Genomic DNA, 21,772 nt, shown 5'->3' with positions numbered 1-21,772 from the left:
GAAAATGGACGGTCAGTACCAGGGAGGGACAACGAGAGCGCCAAAACACGTGTCCGTCGCTATGGCTTTCACTTATAGTTAATAAATCACAGCCAACACGGACGCCGGGTCCACAGACTCGGGAAAGGTGGACACAATTGCATATTTTGTTTGTGGGAGGAAGCAAGTTTTCGTTAAGCCCATGATGTGGGCTTTTGCTGGTGAGTTTTCAAGTTAATTTTAGTCTCGCTCAGGTTTTTTTTGTGGCGTGCGTCGTTTGGTCTATGAGTTTGTGGGCTCGTAACGCTGGGCTCGAAACTGGTCGCTTTCCCTGGGCTGAAACCATCCGTTTTTAAGGTGCTTTGTCTTGACAGGAACTTTTTTAAATACTTTTTTTATTTTTATTATTTTTTCTGGTCACGTACAACCATTCAAAGGTGCATCATCAATACAGATTCTCAATGCAATATCAATACAAAACAGATCATAGCACAATCAATGAATTTGGTAACAAAAAAGAAATAAATAGCTAAAAAACTCGCCTATTCTACCCCAGCGTCGGCCTCTATCGTTTTCACAAACCACGTCCAGCTGAACGCCCGTCTGTCGGACGGCCCACCAGAGCTCACCGGCGTAACTTTGTTCACGTACATTAACTGTTCAATGGAGAAGCTGAGAGATCGGTATGAATACAACTTTGAAGCGTACAGACAAGAATAACATTTGAGCTAACTGCATTCTGCTCAGACAACATTTTTTTTTCTTACTTTTTTTTTTTACATTTTAAAACCCCTCCGTTCAGAGAAAAGGGGCACAGGGAAAAGGGCGATGGTTATGCAACTATAGACTACTCCAGTGTCCAAAAGAGGCAGAAGACAAGATTACAGATGAAGGAAAAGCAAGACAGAAAGTTATTTTTTTTTTTTGTCATTTTTCTATTTTTTACAGTTTTCTTAATTATTCAACAATAAAAAGATGAACTAAGTCACCCCCCGCATTTACCTTTAGTACGTAATATATACTGCTTTGAAGAAGTTGTGGAAGGAGAAATACCGAAGTTTGAACGAGGGGAATTTTGTAGTTTTTTTTTTTTTTTTTTTTTTTTTTTTTTTTTGAGATGGGTCTTCCACTCAGGATTACACAGATGGTGTCTGTGAACAAAAGGGGCCACTTTTTAGGGACAACCTTTATGATGCTCTGAGTCTAACCTAGATCACAAAACAAATATTTAGAGTCATTTACACGGGGGGCAGTAGAGGGCGCTGCAGGTTCAGAGGGGGAGGGGTTCAATTTTAACTCTCTTTCTGATCGGTCAGCTGATTTTGTTTTGGAATTTGTTTGGGTGAATCTTATTACAAAAATGATCACATTTCATCCCAAAATCAAAAGAAAACAAATATTTTTTTTGAATGGACCACTAGTATTGTTTTTGTATTTTAACATTTATTTTTGACCAAAATATTGTTTTTTCTTTCCTATGATTTTCTGAATGAAATATACAGAGCCCCCCACAAATGACATGGGAAAAAATCTTTCCCACGAATTAAGAATTTGTTTCTGTGACTTATTAATAAGTTTCCTTGTTTTCGTAAATCGTAGCCATGTTTGTACTAATTTGTTCCATCATTCATTTTCGTAAATTGTGGTCATGTTCTCGTAAATCACGTCCAACAAATACAAACACATTCCCTCATTTTTGTAAATCGTGGTTACATTGTACAAAATAGTTCCCTTGTTTTTCGTAAATTCCGGCTATGTTGTACTAATTCGCGACTTCATTTTTTTCATAAAATCGCAGCCATGTTTTTTACAAATTTTGTTTCCCTCGTTTTCATAAATTGTGGCTACTGTTTTACTATTTTGCTTCCTTGTGTTTGTACTAATTCCATGATTATAAAAATGAGGAACACAAAAATTAATGTTATGAATACAAATTCCAGCTAACAATTCTTAATTCGTAGCCACAATTTAAATAAAGTGAGGGAATAAATTAATAAAACAAGGGAACAAATTCTTAATTCATGGCCACAATAAATATACTGTTGTCCTCATGTCATGTGCGGGGCTCTGTAGAAACATGACTGTACATGTACATATCTTGAAAGTTTTTGTGAGATTCACAATTTTCAAAGTATAAAAGATAACAAATTCACATCACACCTTCTGTCTTTCTTCATACTCCAAAATTTCTAGCTTTCAATGGGCATTTTTAATTTATTTCGAGCTTTGGTATTAAAGCCTCTCCCCGTAAACAGGGAATGATCTTGTCATAGCTTCATTCGAATTCAAAATTTCTTCTGTGCAAAAAGCCAGCCAAAGTTCAGATGGGAAGATCATCGCTAATTAAGTTTTTCGTGGGCCGATCCAAAGCATGGAAGTCCTAGAATATATGGAATGCATAGCATGAAGTCACAAAATACCCCGAAAAAATTCCAGTGTTTTAGCTAGTTAAAAAAGTCGTAAAACCTATTAGGACGTCATTCATCAGTCGACATTCTTTGATCGCTTCTGAGGAAAAATGCCTTTTGTTAACAACCTTGTCCACAATGAACCAAACCTCCCCCCTTTAGTAAATATAAAAAGGAAAAGTAATGAAACGTTTTTTTTCTTCTAAAATTTGTCTTGATAACACTTATTTTTCGTCTTCTTATGTATAATAGTAGATCGACACGTACTTTGATCATAAAAAGCACCTGTTTTATTTAGTGATATATTCTGACGTGTCGCAAAAAACTGCTTCTTCAGCCCTCCTAAGTTTTGAGAACAAATCATTACAAATAAACATTAAAAAAAGCAGAAAAACGGAAAGATTACAAAACGAATTCCCAAAACTTTCAGAGACCATTATCTCTCGCTCTCTCCGCCCTGTAGTTTAGAGTCCCGGACAGCGTGGACTTTACTATAATAGAAGGATTTTTCACCTCTACGCTTTCCTGTACCCACCCCTAACAATTGAGACAAAACACAGTTTCTACCCAAGGCATTGCACATGGCTCAATCAACACACTTTATTTTGCAATACAAATACTTCCTGTCCAAACACAAAAGAAACTCAAAAAGCCGTGCATTATTATAATTTTATTTACTACATGCTATCAATAACATTTTCAGCAGAAATCTGATTTCTGCCAGTTGATTTATTTTTTTGCTCTAATTATTATTAAGTGCAGAACTGGGTTTTTGGGACTGGTACTTCTAAATGGATATCTGATTTATGATCATACTTCAAAAAATAACTAGACTGCCACTGAGCTTATTAGGCAAATAAGAAAAAAAATGTATATATAAATATATATGGATATATCCTGTATATATAAAGATGTTTGTAACTAGTGAGCTGACGCTTGTTTTTTTTCTCATAAAAATTTCACGCTCCGCTATAGCTTATATGCAAGAAAATAACCTGAATTCATGTTTAACAAATTGCATAATGGGAATACAGAGGCACTTCCTTTGATTAGAAAAGAAAAGACCATTGCCATCACGATTCTCGTGTTAATTTTCTACCAAAGCGATGACACGGCCGCCATCCGGCAACAATGCTTCCCTGCAGTGAGATACATGGTCAGGCAGTCCAGTTATTTTGTGAGGTTACTGATTACAGTTGCGTTGAAAACAAAACTTTATCAGCTGATGAGCATACTCTAATTCACTCAGTAAAGGCTTCCTGTTGTAGCTAGTCAGTCTACGGAGGAGAGTGCGTGTATGTGCAGACAGCCAAGCCGAATGTTACCAAATTTAGAGTAAAATGCTACTGAAGTGAATGGTGAATTGTCTAATAACAGCGGTCCGGGCGGCCCACCTCCTTCTGAGCACGGCTATGATATGTCACATATTCTTTTGCTCCGCAGCGAGATCACGTGCTCTTGGAACACAGACTTCTGGGAGTGTAAACGGGTACGTAAACAAAACACAGAAGTGGGCGTGTCTCTAGGGCTGTCTTTATTAGTGCTAATGAATCAGGGACTTTGACTGTGCCTCGCTACAATGAGAAAATTAATTCAAAACAGCCATTATACATAACAGAATGACTAGCTGGGGCTGTAAAAAAATCACTAGAAAATACTTTTTGTTACATAAAAAAGTTTCATACTTCTAATTAAAAGTTTTAATTAAATTTTTTAACAAACTATTTAAAACAAAGTTCAAACATATGGCTTTAATTTAAAAAAGGAAATGAGTTGACGTAAAATAATGCAATGATTATCTGGGACTTTTTTTTTTTAAACAAACAATTTAAAAATTATAACTCGGTCACATGGCTACAAAGGTGCGGTCACATTTATAAAAAATTTGTTTGGTTGGTTGGTTGTGGGGGGGGGGATCTAGTCATTTTAATTTGATTCCACTTGAATAGAAATTTCACTATCAGCAGATTTCAAATCAGGTCCAAGATGGTCACATAATTCTCCATGTTCACCAGCATATTCGGTGCTGTGTGCATTGCTACACTGTTGACAATGGACTTTTTTTAAAAAAAATTAAAACATATTTTAGACATATGGCTTTAATTAAAAAAAATAATGTGAGTTTTAAATAAAAGATGCATTGCATTATCTGGGACTTTCTTTTTTTCTTTTTTTTTTCAAATAAACAATTTTAAAGTTGCCGAACACCATGACGGTAGCCATTGACTTCCATAAAATTAAAAAAAAAAATAACACAAAAAACAAAAACTACCTGACGGTAGCCATTGACTTCCATAGAATGGAAAAATAAAATACTATGAAAGTCAATGGCTACCGTCAACTGTTCGGTTCCCTACATTCTTCAAAGTGTCTTACTTTTGTGTTCAACAGAGAGAGAAACTTATACAGGTCTGGAACAACTTGAGGATGAGTAAATGATGGCAGAATTTAATTTTTGGATGAACTATCCCTTTAATAAGAATCCATGCAATCAGGAATTTCACGTGGTTGAAATGAAAAAGTTTAATTTTGCATTAGGTTCAAGATGGTCACACAAATATTTTTTTTTCCCCACAAAATTTCGTGAACATGACTGCACCTTAAGTGTGTGCTGGTTGGCTTTATTCGTCTTATAGAAGTACTAACTAAAATTTGATGCTGTCTAATTGGCACTAAGTGCCTGAAATTGACTTTTGTTTTAATAAAAAAATCATTTGAGGCCTGAAATGAGAATGGGTCTCTGGGTAGCTTTAGTGTGCCAGTTAGTTTTTCTCCTCAATAAAATGTGCAAAATAATGTCGGCCGGTTCGATCCTATTTTCAATAGTGCACATAAACTAGTGTTCTTCTCATTACTGTAGTGCAATACTTTGTAGTTAGTTTAGTAATTGACCGCAAAAGGGAAAGAAAGACGTTTCTACTGCATGCTAATTAGCTAAAAATGCAAAACGTCCTGGGCTCTTATGATGTGAAATAACTTTTAGTGTCGCCTGTATGCTGAACATCAGCAAGGGTTTTGAAAAGAAAAACTGAAGTGTTATTGGTCAAAATCTTGCGTTTTTGTTGTGTCTGAATCCTCACCACTGAAACTGTTGATAATCCCAGCCATTGTACACTACATCCTTGTTCTTAGTAACATTTTCTGTCTGTGTTCATGGGGTTCTTGCTCCTGTATGCTGCCGTTGGTTTGGTGCCGGTTCTTGCGAGATGCTGTAGGTGCGTGTCAGTCCCTCACCTCCTGCTGTGATCTGAAAGTCTTTATCGGAGGTGGAGGAGCGGGCTTGAGGGGCGTCTGATGGTTGGCAAACACAGGGTCGAACGTTTCCCAATCATATGCTGCTCACGTTTCTTAGGGTGCGTTTCGGGTTGGAGGGGCTTTTCAAACAGGATTTTTTATTTTTATTTTTTTGTAATAAAACTTCCAAATTGTGTTGACAGGTTGCAGCCAGGACCTCGTCAAAGGAACCACGACTGTAAAAAACACACAAAAGAATAAAGGCAATGTTAGTGTTAAATCTACAAATACATTAGCTCAGTGAAAACATTATATTATTAACTTATCTTGTGCAGGAAGATTTGACTGTATTTTCATCCGATAAGCAACTATCAAGGCCAATATCAATTTTTTTTTTTTTTTTTTTTATCAATTTCTGAGGATAAAAACTGACAGTTATAGGCATTTTACATTATACGTCTGCTACTCATCACTGTATTATTTGATAAAATACTGTTTTAAAGGCCTTATTTAAATGTTAGCCCTATATTCCTATTTATTTTTAACATGTTAAACTAAATGATGCAAATATCACTCATGTGACCCACATTTATAGAACAACTTTTAAATTAATACAATTAATTAATTTTAATTCAAATAAATGTCACAAACTTATTATAATTTGATCATTTGTTCATATTTTATAATTCATTTAATAAAATAATAAATTATTAAATGTCTTACAATTACATGTATTATCATACATGTAATTTAATACAGACCTAGAACTGAAAAATGTTTATAATTTGTATGCAATTAATAACATATAAATAAATAAACTTTACATTTATTAAACTGATTAAGTCAAATGAATTGTCACAATTTGATAATTTGTTTATTATTCTTATACATTTAATAAAATATAAATAAAGTTTTAATTTATTAAGTGAAATTTATTTTCACATAAAGCTGTAAACTGTTTTGTATACATTTAATAAAATATAAATAATAAAATAGTTATTACATGAAACTAAATGAAATGTATTTTATTGTCACATAACGCTATTATAATTATTATTATTTTTTACTTTTTTATCAATTGAATAAATAAAAACATTGTAAATTTAAGTTATTGAATTTATTAAATTATTCCATTTTATTTGAAATGTATAATTACATTTTATATTTTAACTTTATAATCTTAAGGTTATGTGTGCATGTTTCAGTATGTAGTGATATTAGAAGCTTAAACATTTCCAATATGATCAATATTTTTATGGTATAATCATATTCTTGGATGCATTAATTCAAAAGTATGGACACTTTGGAGATGGATCTGGAAGTTGACTGTGAATGTGAAGAGATTGCTGCTGTTAGTGATGTGAGCACTAGGGGTCAGGCTTGACTCTCACACATCTGCCTGTTCTTCTGAAGCTGAAGCGTTCAGTCTGACCTGCTTATCATATGGGCCTTTACGACACAGTCTGACCTGAACTAAACCAGCAAACCTCCCTTCTGGGAATGTCATGTCAGCGAAGCTCTGACGCATCTCTACATACCATCACACTGACTTTATCAACATCAGCAGATGCTCTGTTAACATGCATCTCAGGAGTTCAGCTCATAAAGCTCAGATTTCACACTGATAACGCCAATGGACAGAATAATATTTACACAAACTTTATAGTGTTCCCGTCATGCTGGAATCAAACCGTGTTTCCAAATAAAACACTTCATGTCTTTGTCAAACTGGTAGTTTTAAATATGAAAGTTTAAAAACAACTTAAACGGCAGCAGATTTAAACGAGTTAGATATACATCTCTACACATTCGACTTTATTATAAACAGATTCTGGTTGTCAGTACAGCAGTCCAACTCTGCTAAATAGTCTATAAAAATGCTATAGACCACACAGTAAGAGCAATATCACAACACAGACCTTAGTTCACACATCAGGGACTAAATCTTTTTAGAGGAAGGATGGTCTTTACCTTACTGTGCTTTATATATTTTCATGGATAAAACTTTCTATAATAAAAATAAATAATGATGTAATAAGTATTAATAGGGATTTATAATAAATATAATATAATTATAATATAATTATATTATATAATATAATATAATATAATATAATATAATATAAGTATATTATAATAAAAATAATATATGCACCTATTAATATCATACCATTTTATATAAAAACAATATCTGTAAAATAGTACATACATACTACTATAGTTATTATATTTTTTTATATATATATCGTGCCACGAATGTTTTACATTATATGACAATGAAAATTGAAAATGATAGAACCATATTATATATAATGCATAATAATATATAAATTATATATATAACATTATACATTCAATTGCATAATTTAAATTATAATTCATTTTATAATTTTATATATAAAATAATATATATATATAGATATATCTATATAATATATATATATATATATATATTATATATATATATATATATAAATTGTATTTTAATATAAATTGTGCCCAAACACTCAAATATATAAAAACTGAAATTAGAAAATGTTATATTTTAATATACAATCTATTATTTATGCAGTATATGTAATATGTATATAATAATGTATATGTATATATATATAAAATACATTAACAATTACAGAATCATAATTACTTACATAATATGATATTAATTTTACAATAATATCCTCTAATATAATTATTATATATATATAGAGAGAGAGGAGAGAGAGATATCAACAAACTCATATTTTATAAATATATAATAAAATATTTTTTATATATATTTAAGTTTTATATTTACCATATATAAATATAAAATACCATCTACAGTACCTTATAATACAAATGTTACTATAACCTGTTTTCCAATCTGCGCACGATACCTTGCCTGTGAGATAAATGTATTTGCACAAGAGCTCTTTATTGAGATACACGCCTTGTACTGACTAGTAAAACAAGTCAAAAAGTGCTTGAACATTTCATATGTGATTGTGATGTGTCGCTCATGATAATAATAACAGCTCTCCTCATTCAAACAAAGAGAGCGATTATTACTACTCATTATTTTTACAAAACTCTCTCGAAGTCAAATCCTGGAAACACTTTGGCTGAGGCTGAGAGGCCGGGGGGGGCTGTTAGGAGGGGCGGCGGGTAACTTTTGTTCTGGTTGACTTCTTGCAGGCGGTCACGCAAAAAAGCAAAAAACACCCCGGGGCGTCCCATCTATTTCTCCCCCCCGCCGCTCGCCCCGGGCTCAAGCCCAACAGCCACTCGGGCCAAGTAACTCTTCCCCTGGCTGTAAGCTGTACTCCTCCCATCTTCCCCCGTAATCCTTGGCAGTGACCAGCTCTGCCCCCCAGCCTCAAGTTCAACTTCAACTGCCTGTGACATCATGTCTCGTTGCCGTGGGCAACCAGACAGATGGGACGTGACTTTTTAGTTTAGGGCCCATGCTTCAACTTTGCCTGTCTTTTCTCCGTTCCTGTCTCACATTTCCGCAGTTCTTTTCTCATTTTTCTGACTGAGAACAACACGGCGCTGAGAGAACTTCCCTGCACAGATACACAAAAGACCCAAAACACTTTAAGACACTTTGAAGACACAGTTAAAAGGTCTGAATGTCAAGTTGTGGGGGACTACATTAGATGCTGAGTCTCGTATCTTCTGATCTTTTCTTTTCACAACATCATGCTTACTTGGTGTTAAATGACATAAATATTAAATGTAATATAAAACAAAATAAATGACATGAATATGCGTCTGTATCTGTGTGTCTTTTCTCCTCGATATCATCTTTTGAAGAAACGTTTTGTTTTTTTTTTTTTGTGATTTTTACAATTATTAATGAACACTCTCATGCACATTTTCTTAAAATTAGAAATTTATTAATGTTTGAATAACACAACAAAAAAAACAATACCATTCACAAGACCCAAAATTTCCATAAATTTTCCTCAAAATAAACTAAATAAATTAAATAAAACAAAAGTAAAAGTACAATAAAATAAGTATTTGAACACTTAAAGGCAAAAAATGTCATTAGTGCATTAGTAGAGTGTCTGTATTTGTGTGTCTCAAACACTTCAGGATCTTTCCAATTTACCAACTTCACTTTTCTTCATCATTTTCACTTTTGACTAGACTGGTGTTTCTGGATCACAAAACAGTCTTAAGAAAAAAACCACTACAACAAACAACATCAAACAACAACACACAAAAAACACAGAGGAACATAAAGCTTTTGTTGATTTATCACTGAAAACCTAATAAAAGCTATTTCTGTGTGATGTGTTTGAAAAGTGCTCTTTTTTCCTAAATCTATATGTTGCTTGCTTAGATATTTTGTTATAATAATGCAATAACCTTTTTAAGGTTATCTAAAGTGTCTAAATATCTTTTGGGGACATATGAAAACTCAAGTGCAAGTTCACTGTTTCTCTCATGAAACATGTCTTTCAATTAAATCACACTGACAATTACAATTAATAACACTTAATGCACATTTTCTTAACAAAATAGATAAATAAACAATTATTATGCTATTCTCATTGCCTAACACACTTACCAAATTAACAATTACCAAACAATTTTATCTTTTGTAGTTTGAATTACAATTATTAACACACTTTCTTAATGCACATTTTCCTAACAATAACAAATAAAACAATACTACTAAAATAAATGCATATTTCACTGTAGTAATTATAACAGTACAATTTTAATCACTACTGTCTCACTGCCTCTTGCATTTATCTTATCTATGTTTGTATTACATTAAATTACAATTATTAATGCACTCTCAGTGCACAATTTCTTAACAACACCAAATAAAAAACTAATAAAATAAATATTTTACTGTTGTTGTAAATTGTAAAAACAATAACAATCTTTTACCACTGCCTCACCGCCTCGTGTCTTTTATCAGTGTTTGCATTACAGTGAATTTCAGCTAATACATTTCTCAATGCACAAAATAAAATAATAAACGAAAAAATAAATAAGTAAATAATTGCAAATAACGAATCTTCGCAAAACGTTTACTTATGATACCCACTATTTTGCACACTCATGCAGTTTATCTCTGAGAGGACAAAAAAAAGGGTGCTTCCTCTGCCTTCCTTAAAGTTTAGGGTGAACACACTGGAAAATGTGCAAAATCAGACAAAGCCAAGTCCCTGCCAAAGAGTCACAGCGGGAGAGAAGAAAAAAGAAACAGAAGTCACCAGCAGAGGGCGATAGCGAGTCGAGAAACGAGTTAAAGTAGGTAGAAATGAGGAAAGGTTAAGCAGAAAGAGAAGAAAATAAATGGTCAAATCCAGAGAGACCGACCAGCAGAGGGAGGAGGTGAGAGCGGGTGAGTTCGCGGCTTCAGATGGTCACCATGTGTTGAGGAGCAGGGAGCTTTACACATTAACGACTAAAGTGTACTGGGTGATGGAGGAGGCGCGGTGTGGTGGCCACACATTCGCAATGCTCAAATCAACTACACCGCGCCGATCAGCTTGAGTTATCGCAGACTCGCTCCAGATGGGCCCGACACCACATAGCAGAGAGCATCATGGGAAATGGGGAAAGACAGGAGGAGAGGAGCGGGCTAACGTGTTGTGATGCATGACTTTAAACACTCAAAAGTTTGTTTTGAATACGACAGAGTAAGAATCACCTGCGTCTGCTGGGGTATGTTCAGAAAGTTGTTGTCCCGTGATCCGATGCTGACAAACCTGTTGGGAGCTGTGGAGCCTGGCGTGGAGTATGCTGAGAGAGAGAGAGAGAGAGAGAGAGAGAAAGAGAGAGAGAGAGAGAAGAAGAGAGAGAAAATATAAATAAAAAAAAACATGTTTTATTTATTTATTTTCAAACACCCTGTACAATATTAGCAAAATCATTTTGTCATTAAAATAAATTTTAGTCAATTAGATCTATTTTAAAAGGCAAAGTCAAACCTTTAGATATATTGTGCTAATTTCATAAAATATATAGTGGAAAATGAAACTTTTCTGTACTGAACTGTCTTGTTGGCAAACAACAAACACAAGCAATGTAAGAATTTATCATCAAAGATACACTATGTTTAATTGTTATTGGTTCAAACGGGTGAAGAGCAATAGATTAAAAAGGTGTTTGCAGGTTTGAAGTCATTATCAAATTTAGGGCAGTTTTTGTTTGGTTTCAGATTTATTTTATGGACTCCACAGTGTAACTGTTCATCAAATATGGAATTCTAATCAGTATGTGTGTAAAAACATGGAAAAATCAAACACAAAGAGCTGTGTTTGCTCTACGGTTTGCTGTTAGTTTATAATCAGCAAGCATTCAAAAGGCACAAAGATATGAAAAGCTGCTTTGTTCATTAAATTCTGTTAATTCATATGACTTCTTTATTATTATAGAATTTAATTATATATTACATAGAATACATAAAATATTAATGCAACATATAAACCTGATTGCAGAATTAAATTCTACATTAATGCAAAAAAATTATATATTAATACAAAATTGAACTATATATTATAAATATATAAACACTTATATATAAAGTCATGTGATCACAGAATTTAATTTTACTATAATGCAAATAAATTATATATAATATAGAATTTAATTTTATAAATTATATAAAATTAAACAACAAATAAACTCCTGTGATTGCAGAATTGAATTCTACATTACAAATTCTATATTAATATAGAATTGATATAAATATATAAACATAGTAAATAAAGTTTCTATAAACCTTTGACTGTGGTTTGCAACCATGAAACAGCTATAGTGAACTTATATCTGGCATAATAAATCTGATCCTTACTTATTCATTATTTACTGACTGTTTGCATCTTTTTAAATATTTTTTTTTATGGCCATTATTTAAATAATAATCAGCCACAAGAGGCCATGTGTATTTTTAAATGGCTAAGGGGGCTTCAGGCCATTTGTTTTGTATCTTTACCCCAAACAACCCTGTTAACCATGGTAAACTCATAATACATGACCTTTATATTCTAAAAACACACTCTCTATTTATTTATGAGCAGGTGAGTTAAGTGCATTCTGGAGAATCAGCAGCAACATATAAACACATAAAAAGACACACACACACAACATAAAAACCAACTGAAACAATGAAAGAAAACACAATGAAAAGGAACAAAAAACTAAAATAAACATGAAAGAACAGAGGAAAAGAAATGCAAGTGGTCCGTCCAGTGCCCCGTCTGTGGTGAGTGAACATTTTACATTACGTTTGATTATCCACCCCGATACGCCACCTCCTTTCTGAACGACCTAAATTTGGTTCATGAACTGGACGAACTGACCTTTAGACCAGCACTGGAGCTCAACTATCACATTCCACAGGCTAAAAGCTAACCAGCAATGGGAACGTAACCAAAACAAACTCAAATGAAACCAACGTAAAATTACAAAGCATGGGTTTCTGGATGTTGCATTCGGGAGTGTAAACGCCCTCACATCACATCAGGGCTGCAATGCACTTTGACCAGCACAAACCAACCTGGACCACATTACAAGTTCAAGACGGTCTAAACTGGTCTTTTCAGTTTGGTAGATACAGACTCTTCTGTCTTGTTTTGATTTTAGTGCAAGAACTGCCACAAAAGTGAATTGTACATTTATAGCTGCATTTCGAAAACAGTTTGAACTAAAATGCATTTAAAGAAGGTACTTTGGAGTCCACTTTAACTGCCCTAAATTTGCACCCTTCAACACAGAGCCCCCAAAAGGACTTGGTCATGGAAAAATATGAGATGGGAGGAATTATTTTATTTTCAATAATTTTGCATTTGCAAAACGTTTGCATTTTCTTGCAAAAGTATTGTGTTTTCTGAGAAACTTTGCGTTAACTTGCATAAGTATTGCGTTCCCTTGAGAAATTTTGTGATTGCTTGCAAAAGTATTGCTTTCCCAAAGAAAATGTGTTCACTTGCAAAATGTTTGCATTCTCTTACAAAAGTAATGCATTCCTCCAAGACATTTTGCATTCGCTTGCAAATGTTTGTGCTCCCCCAAGACATCCCCCAAAACACATTCTTTCGCAAAAGTGAGAAATTTTGAGTTTGCTTGCGTTCTCTTGCAAAAGTATTGCTTTCGCCCAAAAAATTTAAGTTAGTGTTCACTTTTGCGTTCCCTTGCAAAGGTATTGTGCTACCTGGCGAAATTTTGTAGTAAAGTTTTGTAAGAGAGCGCAAAAGTTTTCCAAGTGAATGCAAACTTTCTTTGGGGAATGAACAAGATTTGTGAGCAAATGCGAAGTTTCTCAGTAGAACGAAAAAGTTTTGCAAGAACGCATAAGCATTGAAAAAATTTTTTCCTCCTACCTCATTTTTTCCCCATCACCATATCTCATTATGTGCTCTGCACTTTGGTGACATTTTGATGGCTGTTAAACTTAAATCACTTTTTAAAAAAATCAGGATGTATAAAAAAACCCCGCAAAAATAAAAGTAGTAAGGACTAGTTCTGACCCACCAGTTAGCACTACCACGATGATTACGAATAACAGGCATTTCATTTTAACTTAAGGAACACAAACTAAATTGCAAAAAGTGGTTCAGCTGTGGCTAAACGACTGGGGAATTTCGTGGGGTTTGGTGGAATGGGGGGGGGGTTGGGTCACTTACAAGGAGATGTGGGTGAGGTGAGTCCGCCGTCGGGGGGCGTGCTGCTGGGTTTAGAGTCTGGCATTGGGATGGGCACTGGACGCGCCACAGGGGGGGGTGGAGGCAGCAAGAAGGAGCCCGGCATTTTGCTCTGGCCGCTCCCGTTCGGCTGCAGATGACACAAACAGGGTGAGGAGTACGGACACGCCTGACACCCCGCAAATGAAAAAAAAAACAACGCAGGCTTGCCCCGAAAAAATAAAAAGGAATGGGGGTGGCTGGTAGGGGAGAGTGTTGAGAGGGAAACAACCAAAAGGATGGTGAATGTCTGTTTGCTTTTGTTTATGAAGGGGTGTGTTTGTGTTTGTGTGTGTGTTGAATTCACCACAGGCACAGACAGGAGCAGTGGAGGAGCAGGAAAAATAAAATGAAGGTCTTTAGGCAGAAGGTGAAAACGAAGAAGAAGAAGAAATGGACACACAAATGGTGAGGTGAGTTTTGGTCCATGGAATGATATCAAATTATAAACCAAGCCACGTTCACGACGCTGAAAAATGGCAAAAGCGTAACTGAGGAGGGGATGCGCACTACGCTGAAACGCACAGAGGTCGTCAGCTGTTGCGCAGATGGGTTTTATCGTGGAAGTGGACAGAGAAGGAGAGATTAACTCAAGATTGTCTAGACAAGCACAAGATACAGAACAGTGACCGATCAGTCGGCCTCAAAGACAAGGAACGCACACATGTGTTTACATCAGAAAACACAGTTTGAGGATACTGTTATCACACAAGGAGCTTTTTTCACGTTTAAAGTACTAACAGAAATCCCATCGAAAAAAAAAATTCATCAAATAATCCAGTTTTTAAATTCAGAAAAGTCTTATTTCTTCTCCCCAGTGGTTAGGATTTGGGTTAAGGTATGTAGCAATTATAGATAATATAAATGTGAATTAAATGTTACGAAATTTACATTAAATATGACATAACCTCACTTATATAATCGATTTATATAAAGTTAATTAGAATGACCACAGAGTAAGCCAAGCCCTTAAAGAAAACATTATTTAAAGGGGTCATGAATTGAGAAATCAACTTTTACTTGAGTTTTTGATATATAAGAGGTCATTATATACAATATACTGTAAGTTTCAGAACTGAAAACGCCCTTGTTACTGAAATAAAAGCTTTTATTGAGACCAGGCCCAGCGAACGCCAGATCCTGGAAAGTGTCTATGAATGACGTAATAGATAGGTTTAGCACCGCCTCCACAGAAGAATATCAATGCCTAATTCTGTAGCCCCGCCCCTTGATTCATGCATGACATAGTAGGGAAATAACATAAATGGCGCTAAACTGGATCGAGCAAAAAGATGCCTGGTTGTGGAAGATCACAGTCGCTGCATAACCTTCCTTCGGATTCAAATATTAGAAATGCTTGGTTAAACTTTATTTTTAATGAAGTTTCAGCTCATGTGTGTGAAACATTGAGCATTTGTTTGCTTCATTTCACCGCGGATTCCTTTATAAACAAGACATAAATTGATGCTTGATTTGCAGAGAGACAGATTAAAAAGCAATGCTGTGTGTCTATATTGGATCCGACAGGAATGGCGCAGCACACTTATGTGAGTAAAATATGTGTCACTATTGCATTGTTAGAGATCACTCGATATGTCCTGATTATGTGTACATGTCTAACCAAAGTCACAGAAGGCTCCAACCATAAAGGACGGAGCTTGTCAAACAGACACATAGAAAGTTATTTACTATGCAAAACTGTTATCCAATCAGAGCAGTGAACCACACAAACGTCATAAAAAACCCACCTCAGGCAACAGTATAAAATAACTAAAAAAAAGCCATTTCATGACCCCTTTAACATGTTTTGTAAGCTCAAGTTCAAGGTTCTTCAAATTCTTGATAACATTAGTTTTACAGAGAAAATAGCATTGTTAAATGCAACAGTTGTCTTGACGATGGTAAGCTCAAGTTCAAGTTTCTTCAAATTCTTGATAACATTAGTTTTACAGAGAAAAAATACATGAAATATAAGAATTTTATACTTGAGGCATGAGTTTTTGGTTGACTGGGGCAAATGTGTTTGCTAAATATGGCATCTAAGTTTTGTTTCATCAACATTTGGTTTTAAAAGATGGATAAAATTGAATTTTCATAATTTATTTTCTTAAAACAATGGCTATGTTACAATGGCATACTGTACAGTGTATATACTGTATTTCCCAATTATTTAACAAACAGTATGTGAAAAAGTATGCAGTAAGCAATGATAAATGTTTATTCAATAGAATGTGACAATGGCTAAATGTAATACTAGTGTAAAGCTGCCTAAAGGATGAACACTGCATTGTGGGATACAGTTTTCCATGCAGTGTTCTCTGTTGGATAGGAAGCCATTCCCAGTATTCACTATAAACCAGCCAGAGAACATCTGAATAAAACATCAAACATTTTTTGCAATATGTACAGCAAAGCAAATTACTGTACATGTACAGAAGCTATTAAATGACCCCAAAGTGTCAAAACATCACTCGCCATATGAGGTCACTTCCTCTTACCTGACCACTGGCCTGGCCTGATCCGTCGGCGCACACAAACTGCACAAACTCCTTGAGCGGGTCCTGTCCCGGGTGGTGGTGGTATCGGATGGTGGGATGGGTGAAGTATGGGCTGGACTGCTGTATGATGGAGGGTGAGGGGAAGTGCAGGGATGAAGCTGAGGCACGGGGACTTCCTGCTGACAGACACACACACAGAGAGAGAGGTCAGTGATGCATATTGTGCCAGTATAAGTGCAAGTAGTATATCAGCAATGAGAGAGACTGACACACAAGGTTACAATAAATGACATGAGATGGAAGTGATGGAAATCAATTCAGGAAAATTGTATGTGTGTGTGTGTTACAACAATTAGGGACAAAGCTGCTCCCAATACAGAGCTAAACCTGACAAAACCTCCCTTGATGGATCCTACGGGACATCCTCACAGATAAAAATGATTCATAAAATGTGTGAAACCATTTACAAAGCATTACAAAAAATGAAAATATTCATAAATAATAATAATACATTTAATATATATATATATATATATATATATATATATATATATATATATATATATATATATATATATATATATTCATAAATACATAAAATATAGATTTACGTACAACATTTAAAATATATATTATATATATTAATCTCTTTCTGTGATCTTTCATTCCAACTCTTTTAATTTCTCACAAACTCAAAATTATGTAGACAGAGACAAACATGCTCTCCAAGTGAAAACATGCTCTCATAAATGCCATAATTTTACCATAATATTTCATCAAGGATGTGACCATTTTTAATACAAATTTCAAATTACAAATTTCCCTAAACTCTTTACATGGACAACTATGCCAACTAGGTTTTGACCATAAACGAGCAAGAGATTGCTTTAACTTGAACATTGGTTCCAGATATAGACGAAAGCGTAGACGTTAATTGTACTGTAGGAAATGCTATGAATGCACAGAACAAACATAACGTGAACAAACTGCAGTAGTTCTTGATAAGTCATGACGCGCTCTCATTTGCATGAGGAATAACATTACGCTCATCTCCCGACCAGCGAGTGGAGGGGTGAGGGGTCTTGTCCCCTCCAGCCAAGCAGGGCCCCAGCTGCCCGGGACAGTCTGCCAACTTCCAGAGCCTCCCTGTAACCCAGACGTGGGCACTGCGCTCCCAGCCAAAGCCCTGTTTTTCACCCTCTCTGCCATGCAGACTGCTATTCCCTCCTCTTCCTCCATTTCTTTTGCGCTTTCATCATCCACCCTTTAATCCCATTAGGGAATGGGATGGAGCCAAGGATTCAAGGAGGAGGCAAATGGCACTGCAAACTACCGCCACCAAAGACCCCCTCCCACCAGGAGTGACTCCACAACAACAGCTCTAAACACAACCACACTGCACACAACCACACATGCCCACACAACTAGAGCGCATCGCATAACATCACCAGCAGTTCATCTGAACATATGACGCTACGCAAAAAATCTATCTATCTATCCATCTATCTATCCATCTATCTGTCCATCTTTATCCATCCATCTTTCCATCCATCCGTCTGTCTGGTGGGGGTGGCTGGTTATCATAGTTTTGTAAATTTTAAATAGCTCCCCCGAAAAGAAATAATGAATAATTTATAAAATAAAAAAAAAAAAAACACAATTTTATAAAATAAAAAAAAAAAAAAAAAAAAAAAAAAACTTCTACAAGCGTCACTGATTTGATGACAAGATTTTGTTGTGGTGTCTCATTTCAGCACATTTACAATCTTTCCTTCTCTTTCATCTTGTTTAATCAATAATAGATGATAAAATACTTCAGAACATTTTTGAAAAAGCAGTTTTCCAATCCTGTGAGTCTTGCATTAAAGGAGAGTATATATTTACTTTGATCACTGCTGTACAGCATTTAAAATAACATTTTACAAGCTCGCGTGCATCTAGGCAGTGAAAAGACACCTTTAGAGGGGGGAGAATGAAATTCGGAAATGGAGAGACCAATCACCAACCAATCACAGTGACAGACAGACAGACAAAAAAGACAAGTCAGCCTCGGTACAGAGGAGAAAGAGGGTGGGGGGTGGGGGACGAATGGCGAAAGCCTTCACCCGACCCAACCGTGGCGTAAACACGACCTCGCCTCTCCCCGAAACGTCACCACATCCGACCCCACCAGGGGGCGTGAGGGAGCAGGACAGGAAGGGGAAGGATGTGGGAGGTGGGGTGGGGGGGCTCTGAACTCTCACCTGGTCTTACACCTGCCAGCATGGGCAGCGGGTGATGGGTGAACGGCATGCGTGCAGACCTCGTATGGCCGGACAGAGCGCTGAAATCGAATTTCCCCGACTTCTTAAGAGAACCAGGCGACGATAGTCCTGGTAAAAATGGGATCAACAAAATGGCAGAACAGAGATGTGGATTTAATCAAACAGGGTTTTTGCTTCTTGAGCTTCATCTAAAAAAAAAAAAAAAAAGATCTTATCCATCTCAGCTTCTAAAATACTACAAATTTGCTGATAATACTACTAAAAATGATCTTTTAATCCACAGGTAAGACAATGATGGGGCTTTTTTTGTTTCCTGTGAAATATAGAGAAGCCAGTCACACTGCAAAAAATTATTAATGAGTATTTTTTCCTTGTTTTCCAGTAAAAACACATTTAACAATAAGTATTTGCCAATGAGGTAGAAAAATAAACTTTAATAAAAAGGAAAATAAATGTATTTTTCTTACCCCACTGTCAAAAATATATATCAAGCATAAACCTCACTAAATGTAAATAAGATTGTTCTTATTTTGATTCAAGTAAATGCATCTTGTTTTAAAGGTGTTAATAGAATTATACTGGAAAACAAGAGCTGTGTTTTTGCAGTGCCGACAGGTCCAGGGTGCGAGCTTTGCTTTGAAGCAGTGGAGTGCAGGAAAGAGTGGGACAGGGGTTGGGATAGGGCCGGGACAGGGCCGGGAAGGGTCTCTATGCAGCGGTAAGTGGGAAAATAGATGCCACGACACCAGATCTCATAATAAGTCATGTCAGTCAGTCTGTCTGTCTGTCTCTTTCAAAATACCAAATCTTAAAGGAAAGAGTACAGTGTCAAAGCATGAAAGTCAGGATTTTGCCACTATTTCTCACAGTTTTTACAGTGACGTTGTCAATTTTCTAGGATATATATATCTAAAAAAAAATGAACTACTAGTGATATATCAACGCATACACTACAGTTCAAAAGTTTGGGGTCAGTACTGTACAAACAGTAATATTGTGAAATATTATTACAATTTAAAAATAACTTTTCTATTAAAATATATTTTAAAATGCAATTTATTCCTATGGCGGAAAGCTGAATTTTCAGCATCATTATTCCAGCATTAAATGACACATTGGTACTGAATTAAAGTATACATTTCTTTAAAAGGATTTTAAAAAATTATCAAACATCTTTAAATCCACAACAAAATAGTTCTGCCATTAGTTAAGAGGTGCAAAAAAATAAATAAATAAAAAAATTCACAATTTACACAACAGTAAATGTTAAGCAAAGACTATAAGCAAAAACTCCATCATTTCCAGATGATTTTGCTTACATTAGTTTGAAATGATGGGTTGATCGGCACTACACCTCTTTAACAAGTTTCTACTGGTCAGCAAAGTTAATCAGTTTACAGATGACAAGCCAATAAGCAAACAATAAAAAAAAAAAACACTAAATAAATTCTGTTAAAACCGAACATCACAGAGTAAACATATTTAGTTTAATAACCTGTCTACTTTATGTGAATGTGTGTTCAGACTGACTCCAGAATTTCAATATACCTGAGCAACCACATGAGTAATGCCAAACGAACAGGACGACACGTCTTCACAAACCAAATGCAAATGAGTAAATAAATGTAAATGCTAGCTGTGTACAGACTCTGACATACAAACACTCGTAAACTTCACTTGGGGAACCAAATCAGAGGCTTTCACTTGACTTTTCAGCGCTGAGGGAAAAAGTCAAACACAAGCGCTTCTGTTCCAGTGGCAGGTCTGAACGCACACGCCAAAAACAGTAGGACGGGGGGAAGCGTGATGTGAGAATGATGAGGGAAATGAAAGGAGAAAGTATGTGATGGTTTGGTCTTCTCATATATAACGCCACATTAATGTGTCGTCCTGATCCTATAAATGTCAAACTGAGGCCGCAGGGCTGCTAGCTTCAGCTGTCCTGAGTTTGGCATAAAGACGAGGGCTGAATATACGCCAGGCTCACTCAGTGACCCAGAAACACGGCCAAACATGTCAGGACTTGGGAAGGAAGGTAAAAAGAGTATACCATTAAATCCTGTGGCTGGTTTTGGGAACAATTATCCTAAGTGGTATTTTAAAAACCCAATTTAAGATTAAAGAGCCGTGTAAGAAAGCCACAAATCTGCTAATTATGCTAATGGCACATTTGACAAATGTCTGCCTCCCTGAAATAGTTAAATACAACTTATATATCTATATATATATATATATATATATATATACTGTATATATATATTATTATATTTTTTTTGTGGTTTGTTTATTAAGAAAACACTAATTATTATATTGCGGTAGTGCTTTTTAAAGTGCAAATTTAAAAGCAACATTGCTGTTTTTTTAATAAACAAACCGCAAGATAAAGATGTGGAGTTACTGTAGGAGAGATAAACAAAAGTGGTTTCTTGCAAAGAAGACAAAATATAAATGTGTACAGTAACAAACAAAAAGGGTTTAATATTAATTTAATGTTTTAATATTAATTTTAATATAATAATTGTAATTTATATATATACATATATATATAATAAGATAAGTGAGGTTGTGGTTACATCAAAACATCACTACCAAACACACATGTGTATTAAATATTAATAATATTCTTAATGTTATATGTGAGGTTGTGGTTACATCAAAACATCACCACCAAACTCACACCTTTGGAGCTGCAGCTG

General features: G+C 35.2%; 1 protein-coding gene across 1 annotated transcript in view; it reads right to left on the bottom strand.

Moving 5' to 3' along the window:
- Positions 1–5,458: 5,458 nt before the first annotated feature.
- Positions 5,459–21,772, bottom strand: part of LOC109059404 (nuclear factor 1 X-type-like) — a 723,368-nt gene continuing 707,054 nt past the window's right edge. The window contains 5 exon segments of the mRNA XM_042718695.1: positions 5,459–5,857; positions 11,281–11,372; positions 14,258–14,405; positions 16,813–16,988; positions 19,056–19,184. Coding sequence (XP_042574629.1) covers positions 5,843–5,857; positions 11,281–11,372; positions 14,258–14,405; positions 16,813–16,988; positions 19,056–19,184 — 560 coding nt within the window. The 3' untranslated portion in view covers positions 5,459–5,842.

Source organism: Cyprinus carpio, chromosome A3, assembly GCF_018340385.1.
Source record: "Cyprinus carpio isolate SPL01 chromosome A3, ASM1834038v1, whole genome shotgun sequence".
Classification (NCBI taxonomy): Eukaryota; Metazoa; Chordata; class Actinopteri; order Cypriniformes; family Cyprinidae; genus Cyprinus; species Cyprinus carpio.
This window is presented reverse-complemented; position numbering and strand designations above follow the sequence as displayed.